Raw genomic sequence first — 10,757 nt, 5'->3', positions numbered from 1 at the left:
TCTCAGTTGCATGCTGATGTATGTTTCATAGGTAAATGAGGGATAATGAGGATTTCAGTTACCTTTGGTCAGGCTGAGTTAGGATTAATGGTTGAATCAAAGGCAGAACAGAGGCATGATACTTCAGTATTGCTTCTTCCTCCACTCAGCTGAGGCAGCAGTAGAGATCATCCAACCTTTGCTTGATCATCTTTATTCGCATCAGCATTTTACAACTGCACATCATCCTCGCAGAATCATAGAACAGTGTGGGTTGGAGGGGACCTTTAAATATCATTTAGTCCAGGACCCCTGCAATGAGCAGAGACACCTTTCAGTAGACCAGGTTGCTCAGAGCCCTGTTCAACCCGGCCTTGAATGTTTCCAGGGGCATCCACTGCCCTTCTGGGCAAATTGTGACAATGGTTTACCACCTACATTATAAAAGCCTCCTTTTTTAATAGCTCATCTAATCTAAACTGACCCCTCCTTCCATTTAAAATCATAATATCCAGGTTGTAACAGATCCTGCTAAAGTTTGTCTCCAATTTTCTTATAGGTCCCCTTCAAGTACTGCAAGGAACAGTAAGGTCATTCTGAAGCCTTCTGCAGGCTGCACATCTCCAGCTCTCCCAGCCTGTCTCCACAGCGGAGGTGCTGCAGCCCTTGGCACATCTTCATGGCCACCTCTGGACTTGCTTCAGCAGCTCCACACCCTTGTAATGCTGGGGTCCACAGACCTGGATGCAGCCCTGCAGGTGGAGTTTCATGAGAGTGGAGCAGAGAGACAGAATCCCCTTCCTTGGTCTGCTGGCCACACATCTCACAGGACCAGATTTCTACTTCTAATACGGCCTGCTGGGTGTGGACAAGGGGGCTTAGGCCCTGTCTCCATACCAATGTGTGAGTACACTCTCTACTTCACTGAGGCACTGGGCTGCGAGCTCTACATGTTAGCCCAGACACCATGAAGGGCTTAAGCCTCACTCAAGTCAAGTGTAATATAAGCAAGTGCCTCAATTCATCCTTGCCCAACCAGCCTCATCAATTCTCCATAGCAAACCTGCCAATTTTCCACAAGCTTGTCACTGAGAATCAGGAATAAAACTCCTTAACACCAATGTAGTATTAAGAGGCAGGGCTTTACTTTTTATGGTGCCTGATGGACAGGATAACTCTGCCTAGGTGCACTCTTGGCTCAAGGTGGTACAAGTATTTATTAGCAAGGATATACATATTCCTCAGTTACAGTTTGTTACTTTAGGTGGCCACAGAGCCCATTGCCTGTGGGCTGATTTGTTCCACTGACCACTACCCAACGTTCCATTAATTGTGACTTCTGTGTAATTTTCCACACACTCACAAGTGCTGTGGTGACCTGGTCAGCCACAGGCTGGCTAAAGCTGATGCTTCTTTCACCAAGTGCCATCCAGCAAAAGGACTGGAAAGGCAGAATTAGCAAATGGTGAGCAGGGTGAGAAGGAGGATGGATAGTGAGAGGCAACACACTCACGTACCAGTAAATGGATGCCAACTGCCTACTTGGACATTTGGGGGAAACAGTAGTAGGGCAAAAAGGAGAAATGTTACTGGGGTCCCAAAGGAGGAGGATGGGCCTCCTATTATGTGATTTCTTGATAATGGTGTAAATTTATACATCTCTAAGTCTAGTTCTAATCTCAGTGCTGATAAATCACACTCCACACTCCTCTCCCTAAATTGGGGGAACTGGTGCATTCATGCCCTCAATACTCTCAACATCTGATGACATCCCCAAGCACCCATACTTGCAGGTGATTCAACAGATTACTAAGACCGCAGAGCTTCCTGTAGGGTTTATCATCTCTTGGGTAAACTTCTTTCATCCTATGAAATCTGACTCCTTGCTCCAGGATGGATTTGAATTAAAGCTTTATGTGTGTTCCTTAGGGCAAGGTTCAAGAAGAGATTTAAATACAAAACTAGGACTTTGATGGATTTTAGATGTTTTCAGCCAAAAGGCCTTATGAACTGTCCCTGCTGATAACCCACAGGGGTTATCAAGTCCCTTCAGTCTAAGGTAGATTCACACAAACCAGCGTGTGGAGCAATCCCTTTTGAAGCTTGTTTAGGGATCCGGCCATAATTTACTTTTGTGTTATGCTGGAGCTGGATAAGAGGAACAATTGACATACTCTCCTGTTTTCCAAAGACTGAATCCAATTCAATTGCTTGTAAAGGCACTACCTAAAATCACGGAATTTTCAACTTGAAAGTTTTGTTGATAATTTTATATATTCTTGTATGTTGTCTGAAATATCTGATCTGGTAAGGTAAAGGGCACTGTAGAATTAGAGAAGTGATTTCCTTGCAGTCTTACAGAACGTGGTGAGCAGCTGAGCTGCTGACGGGGCAGTTGAAGATTACTGGTTCAGTCTGAGCGAGCTCTTGGCGAAAGCCGCGGAGCTCTCGATGGCCATGACTGCAAAATGCGCCAGGAGTGCCTGTACTTCCACAGACTCTTCCTCCTTCCCGTCCTGCCCAGACACGCCGCTGCCAGGAGCCGATGGCTCGGGGGAAGCGGCCGAAGAGGATCGCGGGCAGGGCCCGGCCGGGGCCAGCGGAGCGTCCTCCCGAGCAACCCCCGCGGCGCCTGCTCGCGGCTCTGGGGGAAGGGGAGGAGGAAACGCGGGTGGGGACGGGACGGGACGGGACAAGCCCTGGTGACGGTGGCCGCGCCCGGGCGAGCGCAGACGGGAAGAGAGGCGAGGAGGGCTGGCGGGCACGGCTCGACACGGTAAGGGCTGTGCCGCGCCGCCCGGAGCCTGGTGGTGCGGCGGGCAGGGCAGAGCGGGGCGGCGGGAGGGCTTTGCCGCTCTGCCGGGGCCGCTCCCGGGCCCGAGCGCTGCCTTCCCCGGGCCGCTCCCAGTTCTCCGACGCGGCTGCGGGGAGGGGGAGAAGCCGCGGCTCTGAGGCTGGTCCCGGCCCGCAGGAGCCCCCGGGGCACCGAGGGCAGGTTGGGGCTTCGAGGGCCAGCGGTGTCCTGAGCGGCGCAGTACCGGTCCCGGTCCCGGGACGCTCCGGGAGAGGCCGTGGGCGACGTCTCCTGCCTTCGGCGATACGGGCGGGGGCCGAGCGAGGCCGGAGTTTCGCTTTCCCAAGTGTGTCAGGCGGAAGGTGGCTCTTTCCTGAGGGAATGCTCTAGGGATCTTCGCGGCTGCAGCTCCTCTCGGAGCGGCCCTGCCCTGCCCCGGGGAGGGGGTTACTCGCAGGATGAAACCACTCACAGGATTATTCCAAAACTAGTGATTACTTGATAAAAGTAATACTGTAGCCTCTGAAATCGCTCCTGCCGGTGGAGCACACCGTGCTTCTTCTTTTACTTCTTCTACTTTTACTACTATTCTTCTCCAGTATAGAATTCAATGTGACCACAGTGCCATTGGTTCTTCCTGAAATAATATGTCAGTCTTTCTTGTTGTGATTACTGGATTTTATTCTCTCATAAATGCCTGGGAAATTTAAACAAATTTGAAATAGTATTTCTCAGCAGGTTGGTAAACTTGGAAGTCGTCCAGAGTTCAGACAAAGTTGGTGGTCCAAGAAGGTGCTGTGTTAGGGCTTTGCACTGCAAAAATCCGAGTGCTCTGATAAACGTGTAAATCCTGCTGGGTTGTTACAAGCCTTCAACCTGTATTTCACTCTCGGTGTTGCTGACCGGTAGCTGTCTTTGACTCTGATGTGCAGGGAGCCCTCTAAACTACCCCTGGTGTTGGAGGGCAGTTTGGGATTTCTAGTGAAGAGGACTGCATAGGAATTGTTTAATTTAAGGATTAAATTGAGTCAAGTTGTATCAAGAGATTAAGGGAAGGGCATCAACAGATTTGTTTGGCCAGACTAGGTTAGGGTAGCTGTAATTGGAAGATGTTCTTGATGGGTTTTTGTTTGGTTGGTTTTTACATACCAAGCAGAGAGGTGGACTATTACCTTATTTTTCCCTCTTCCCCAGCCTAATTTTCAAGACCTGGAGTGTGAAGCACATTTGCACAGGCTGTATGAAGTGATGGTTCAAATATCTCTTCAGAGTTGACATTTAAAGCAGAGGGGACTTTAGAAAAATGAAATTGAAAAACTGAAGTTGTGGTTACATCTACAGTATTCAGTAATTTGAAAAGGCTTTTTTTGTAGTCCCGATGTCATCTTGATGTTTATTAAGAATTTTTGTTTCAATAGATAACTTCAAAGAATTCATACATGGTTTTAGTTTTTTACCATTCACTGTAGTACTTTTTGTACATGTTATTTGTGCTACAGATTTGAAACTTCAAAAAAAGAAAAGGAATTCCACAAAGTGCTGTGAGGACCTGAGACCTGTTAATGATTGTCTACAGAAAAAGGAAAAGAAAGTGCAGAAAAAGCACAGTGATCACTTTTAAACTGAAATGGTTGTTCAAAACCATTTGGTGGTAGGAAATGAACATGCAATGTAATTTAAAATAAGTAAATATCAATACTTGAAGTGCTCATGCTGGAAGTTATATCATTTTGAAATCTGTGAAAGGGTGTCATTCAGTTTCTTACACCTTGCTTGTCAGTGAAGCAGAGCTGAGCAGCCGAAGTAGCTGTGTGTTTAACCCCGCCTGGCAACTGAGCACCACACAGCACCCCTGAAGAAACTGGACAGGTGTGAGAAAACTCATGGGCTGAGATAAGAACTGTTTCATAATTGAAATAAAATAATAAGAAAAGTAATTACTTAATAGTTGTAATGAAGAGGAAACTAACAGAGGGGAATACAATCCAGCAAGTGAAGCAAATGAGAGCAATTGCTCACCAGCAACCAACCAATGTCCAGCCAGTCCCTGAGTAGTATTTCCCTCCCAAAAACCTTCATGGTTTTATTGCTGAGTGTGATGCTTTATGGTCTGGAATATCCCTCTGGTCAGCTGGGGTCAGCTGTTCTGGCAGTGTCCACTCCTGGCTTGTACATCCCCCGCCAATACCAGCACACCAAGTGGGAGCAGTAGATTGTGATTCAGCTCTGCAGTTTGGTCACAAGGAGAAAACTTCTCTTTTCTAAAGAAAACAGAAGATCAGTGTTTTTTAAAGGTATAGCTGTGAAATACTTGTTGCTACAAAAACTTACCGAGTTTCAACATCTTCGACTGCTGTCCTGTTTCCTCTTCATTCTGCCAAAGCTGCAGTGTGAGTTTGAGAAAAGTGGGAGGGAGCAATGTTTGTCTCAGGCTTACCACAGTTACTGCTCCAGCACCTGTAGGCAGGCATGTCTGTTATTCTGTACCAGCTCCTGGCCAGAGGGCTACTATAAAACCCACACTTGATTGAGTACACAATTTCCTTTGTGATACACCTTTCCACATTTCTGCTAATCTGCTAGGAAGACTGTGAGATTCCTGAAATATATAAACTGGTTATATAAACTGGTTGGTGTTTGCTGGTGTATCCCCATGCCTCCAGTGCAGCTGATAAGTCCTGTGTAACCTGGAAGAGTGAACAAACCTGTGACAAGTTCTTTATGGGAGTGTTTATAGACTACACTGAAATCCTGATGAAAGCTGTATTGTGTGAGGAAGGTAATCATCAGTATTCCAGGGACTTTTCCATGCTCTGGGAGAGTGGAAAGGCTTGTGTCATTGTTGGGGACTTGTGTGCTGGGTCTCACCCAAGCTTTGTGTGGATGGAGTGACAGCAGTCCTAAACAGACACACCCAAAATTCTTTCTCTTTGCATGTTGTCTTTTCTACCTGTAAATTGCATCAGTGCAATTTCCCTTCTTTTATTCATTGTAGTTCTATGGGTAATTGGAGCTCCTATATAACCTTCATAGCACCATAGAAGTAATATTCCAAATATTACTGGGTTGCCTTTCCCAGACAGTACTGAGTGAAAAGATGTGCATGTGTACAGAGGATCGTGTGTGTGGCAGCAGAATGGAGTGTGGCTCTTGGAGAGCTGTCTGATGGTCCCTAGGAGGAAGGGATAAAGGGAGATGCTTGGTCAGCATTGATGCCACGAGACCTTGTTCCACAAAGAAAATGGTGGGCAGACTACAGGAAGTGGGTAGGTGGGAAGGAGGAGAGGAAGTCTGCATTGAACCCACAGTAGTTTCTTGGCGGTGGTCAGCATTCCTATCCTCTGCAACAAAATAACAATTGGTGGAGGAAAATTTGCCCTGCCCTCATTTAAACATTGCTAAGAAGCAAAAATAGCAAGGGTAGATATATTAGATGTATTTGATAGTTGTAAAAGCTTTGAGTTCAGTTGGACATGCTTAATTGTTTGGTTTTCTTTTTCCATCAATATAATTACTTCTTCTTTCAAATTACAGCAGAGGTAAATAGTATTTTTAAAATGTTGAAGTTTCCCCACAAATCAGGCTCATGGTGGTTAGCAGCTACCATGTGGCCTATCATACTGTTCTGTTTTTCAGGTAAACAAGAGAGATTAGAAATAGCGTTGTCGGAGAATTATGAGACTTAGACTGTTTTGAATACAAATAAAGATGCCCCACCTCCCTGCTTTAGTAAGAGATATTATTTAGTAAAAATACTTTATAAAGGAAGAATTGGTGTTGGGGCAAAGTGTAAAAAATTCCCAGTGAAAAGGAATTGGGAAGTAGGCAACAACAACAGTGAAATCAAGATTAATATTAATACTATCAGAAACAAATACCAGCCAACTAATTTTATGCTGGTAAAAGTCCCTTTTAATCTAGTTATCTTCTTGCTGTTGAGTTGAGCCTAATTATTTTTCAATTGCTATTAATAAAAAATACCTTTTGTTTATGATTTTCTCTCTTTTATGTTTTAGATATAATGTCTGCTGCAAGTGCCAATCCTATCCCATCTGCACCACCTTCTTATGATGAAGCTGTAGGATTCAATGTGAACTATCCTCACCCCTATCCCATCCCTGGGCCTGGACAGAAGCCAGATGGGAAGGGAACAAACCTTCCCCCACACATGGGACAGCCTCCACCAGCAAATAACCCCAGTAAGCCTCCAGAACTCTTCTGTACCTCATGTTAAGGTGGTGTCAAAGTGGTTGTATAATAGGTATTGTTAGAAGACGAAAAATTGTGGTTCGTAGGTGTTCAATGCCTGCCAAAAATACTTTTGAAGAGAATAAGATTAATCAATTCTTGTGAATCCCTCAGTGTGCAGTGATATCAATAATAACATTTGGGTTTCTGCAGTTTTTAGTGCAGCTTTATTTTTAAGACAGTGTATTTCTGTATTAGGAAATTCTATGGTTATTTCTGTGTGTCATTGTGGATTTCATTGTTCTGAGCCCTGAATATTTCAGTTATACCTGGTTTAGAGGAAGTTGATTGCTATTCTTTTTTCCTGTTCCTCATGGAGTAACCACCCATTTCTCTGCTCAGTTACTGTTCAGACAGTGTACGTGCAGCAGCCAGTAATGTTTTATGACCGCCCAGTTCAGATGCGCTGCCCTTCCTGTAACCAGGTGATAGTGACACGTCTCTCATACGACTCAGGAGCTTTAACCTGGCTGTCATGTGGTGGCCTCTGCCTGCTGGGGTAAGTCAACTCCAATTTGCACTTTTACCTTGACTTTTTTTAGCTCTAACATAGAGCTAAACAGAGCTCCCAGCTTTTCTTTCTCTGTGTGGGACCTGAGCCTTCGTGCTTCAATTAGCCTACATCTGTATCTGTGTCCTATCAGACCTTAAAGCAGTTCTGGAACATTACAGTAATGGACTCCATAGCCATGTGTGTTCTTCCTAAAGCTTATGGCACTACATTTTACTGATTGCTTTTGAACAAAATACATTTTACCTTCTTGTGTGTATAAAAGTGATAAAGCAGTGTTTTTCTCCTTTTTTTGCCTTTGCAGGTGTATAGCAGGCTGCTGCTTAATTCCCTTCTGCATTGATGCCCTAAAGGATGTGGATCACACCTGTCCAAAATGCAGTGCTCTTGTTGGCTCTTACAAACGTTTATAGGCAGTGTTTATACATTGATTGATGAAGTTGTTTAGCACCTCTACAAGCCTTCTCTGAAGCTTTATGGAGACTTTCCATTTTTTCTGTGCATCCTGTCACTGGAAACCAATAAAAAGTAATGTTTATTGCTAGATGGTTTGAATACACAATTGCTTGAGAGGAGTCTCACTTAGGTCTGTGAAAAGCATACCTAATCTGTATGGGCCACTCACTCCAGCACCAATGGAGAGCAATGGAGTGTTTCCCTTTTTGCTTAATACAGAATGGGTTGGTGATATTCTTCAGTTAATCTTGTCTCAAGCGTGATGCAAATTGTGCTTGCATTGAGACTGTAAAATCTCAGCACAGAACAAGAGGAGGACATGTATGGAGAACTGTTCAGTCTCATGCTTTGGCAGCAGAACTGTTTATGAACTTGCAGGGAGTTGCCTCAGAGACAGGTGCTCCTCTTTGAAAAAAGAAATCTCTTGTTGTCATCTTTTCATGAGCACTAGAATTCATTTTAAAACTTTTGTAGCTTGAAGAGAACCAAACCTGAAGGCTTCTTCCTTCTTGGAGGTAGCTTTTCCAAATGGACAATTCAGGTAGTTGTGCAAAAATAGTGAATGAATCTAGAATCTGAATTTTCTTGCCAGTTTCAAGTCTAGTCATGTCTGTAATCTGAAGTAAAGATGTTCATATAGAAGATACTTGATCAGTGGTTTTTGTTAGGCTGGAGGCTTTCTTAACTGCTGATTGAAAGTCTGTGAAGTGTTTACTTCATGCCAGTGGAAATGCCCAGAGAGCCTTGGTTAGAGCATTGGAAAACTTCCTTGTACATTTACGTAACTCAGCTGATTGACCATAAACAAACCTCAGCCTTATCTTAAGGCTCAAATTCTACCTGAAACAAATAAATAAAACACCCGGGCTTTTAGTTGTTGATCTGCTCATTAATTATTGTTTCTTTATTAAAAGGTAAAATGTGTGTTAAGGAGTTTCTCTGATTTTTCTTAATTAAATGAAAGATGAGTTCTGCTTTTAGAAACTTTAGCTGGATATGCTTATTTAAGATGATAATCACAAAAAATTAGGGAATGAGGCTCTGAAGGTTAAAGTAGTTTCTGTGTCATATGCAACTGGATCAAACAACATTTTAATGCATATTACCGAATCCAAATCACAAAATCAACTGGGTTAGAAAAGGCCTTTGAGATCATCATATCCAACCTGTGTCCTAATGCCACCTTATCAACCAGACCATGGTGCTGAATGCCACACACAATCTTTTCTTAAATACCTCCAGGGACAGTGACTCCACCATCTCCCTGGGCAGCCCATTCCAAAGTCTGATCACACTTTCTGGAAAAATCGTCCTAATGTCCAACCTAAATGATACCTGTCTAGAAAAGGAAGACAGGTGTTTAAACAAGGCTGTGTTGGTAAAACTGCATTAATATCTGTAAAAGTAAAAAGCTAAAATAAATATAAATAAAAAAGACTGCATTTACTGTTCTCGCCAAATGTGCCTTCTGTATATATTTGGTGTAAGTTAGTTTTTCGAAAGTCTTTCAACACTTTATGTTTGAAATCCAGTAATTTGTAAATCATGTACAATCTCTAGGCCTTGTCTTAATTAGGTTTTGTAAACTGATGCTGTTGTGAGCCAGTCTGCAAGTGATTTAAGAGCTTCCTTCTGTATTTGGAAAAGGTTTCTGGTCTCCTCATGCCATAAGAATGTACATCAGGAGCTATTCACTGGCTCTTGATGTACAAGAGGATGATGGAGATAAAAAGCTGGTGGTTTTGTAGCTTTCCTTGCTGATGACGTGGTACCAACAAGTGCTTTTGTCTGCTAGTGCACCACCATAGTGCTCTCTGTGTTCTTGAAGGGCTTGGGTGATGCTGCATTAAATTTTCTGCTCCGGTGACACAAGCAAGTCCTGTGCTTTACTGGATGTCACAGAAAATGTGCTTCTTGTCAGTTTATTGTCAGAGCAAGACAGAAAGATGGAATGAAGCTCGCAGTGTTTCCAAAATTGGGATTTGCTTGCATGGTAGGAAGGATTTTTAATTCTTTTAATCCCATGTCAGTCTGGTCTGGATAATCCTGCTATATATTCATTTGGTAAGTCTTCTAGTTGTTATTACCTTAGCTCCCCTTTTCTCTCCAAAGTGATGGTTGGAAAATCTGAGGTGGTGGCACCAGAATGCAAAGCACCAAAAAGAAATTAATTTTGATTTATGTGGACAGTCTGTTGATTCTCTTTAAGTTCCTTGTATGGACTGAGAAAAGGACACAGTGTTGGCAGCTCTTCCTTCCAATTCAGCATTCTGCAAGGCTTTCTGTTGCCCCTTCTGTAGCTGTGTTTCCTTAAATGCAAAGCCTGTGTTTGTTCTCTTGTGTATGGAATAATCTACAGACTGTGCCTAAGTAGCCTGCTTTGTTAAACCCACCTTGGACAAACAAATGCAGGATATAACTTGCTTTGTGTGAAAGCACTTTGTGTTTGATTATGTTGAAATTACTGTTTATTTTTAAAACTGACTCTATTTAAAATAAAACCTTTTCTTTCCTATCTACTGCTTGTAATTGGAAAATTATAATATTTGGAATGTTTCCAAACACATGGATGGCTGAAATGTTAAAAGAAGAAAAATAATTACGGGGAGAAATTTTTCAGAGTCTCACCTGAAAAAGTCTCTGATATATGGCACCATCTGCCTTGCAGACCAACTGTCCCACACAGAGCCACACTGAAAATGTGCTGTTTTCCTGCAACCCAGGCTCTAGAAATATTTTTTCAGTTAAAACTTCTGAGTAAAACTTTCA

At 43.3% G+C, this 10,757-nt stretch overlaps 1 protein-coding gene across 1 annotated transcript; it reads left to right on the top strand.

Annotated features, from left to right (window-relative positions):
* The first annotated feature begins 2,544 nt into the window (after nucleotides 1-2,544).
* LITAF (lipopolysaccharide induced TNF factor) lies at nucleotides 2,545-9,435 on the top strand. Its single transcript, XM_009091933.4, has 4 exons — nucleotides 2,545-2,755; nucleotides 6,790-6,972; nucleotides 7,364-7,520; nucleotides 7,837-9,435. The coding sequence occupies exons 2-4, from the start codon at nucleotides 6,795-6,797 to the stop codon at nucleotides 7,943-7,945; spliced, it is 444 nt and encodes a 147-aa protein (XP_009090181.1). The 5' UTR covers nucleotides 2,545-2,755; nucleotides 6,790-6,794; the 3' UTR covers nucleotides 7,946-9,435.
* Nucleotides 9,436-10,757: the final 1,322 nt, after the last annotated feature.

The sequence above is a fragment of the Serinus canaria genome, chromosome 14 (genome assembly GCF_022539315.1).
Source record: "Serinus canaria isolate serCan28SL12 chromosome 14, serCan2020, whole genome shotgun sequence".
Classification (NCBI taxonomy): domain Eukaryota; kingdom Metazoa; phylum Chordata; class Aves; order Passeriformes; family Fringillidae; genus Serinus; species Serinus canaria.
The sequence above is the reverse complement of the archived record's forward strand: the minus strand, read 5'-3'. Positions and strand labels throughout refer to the sequence as shown.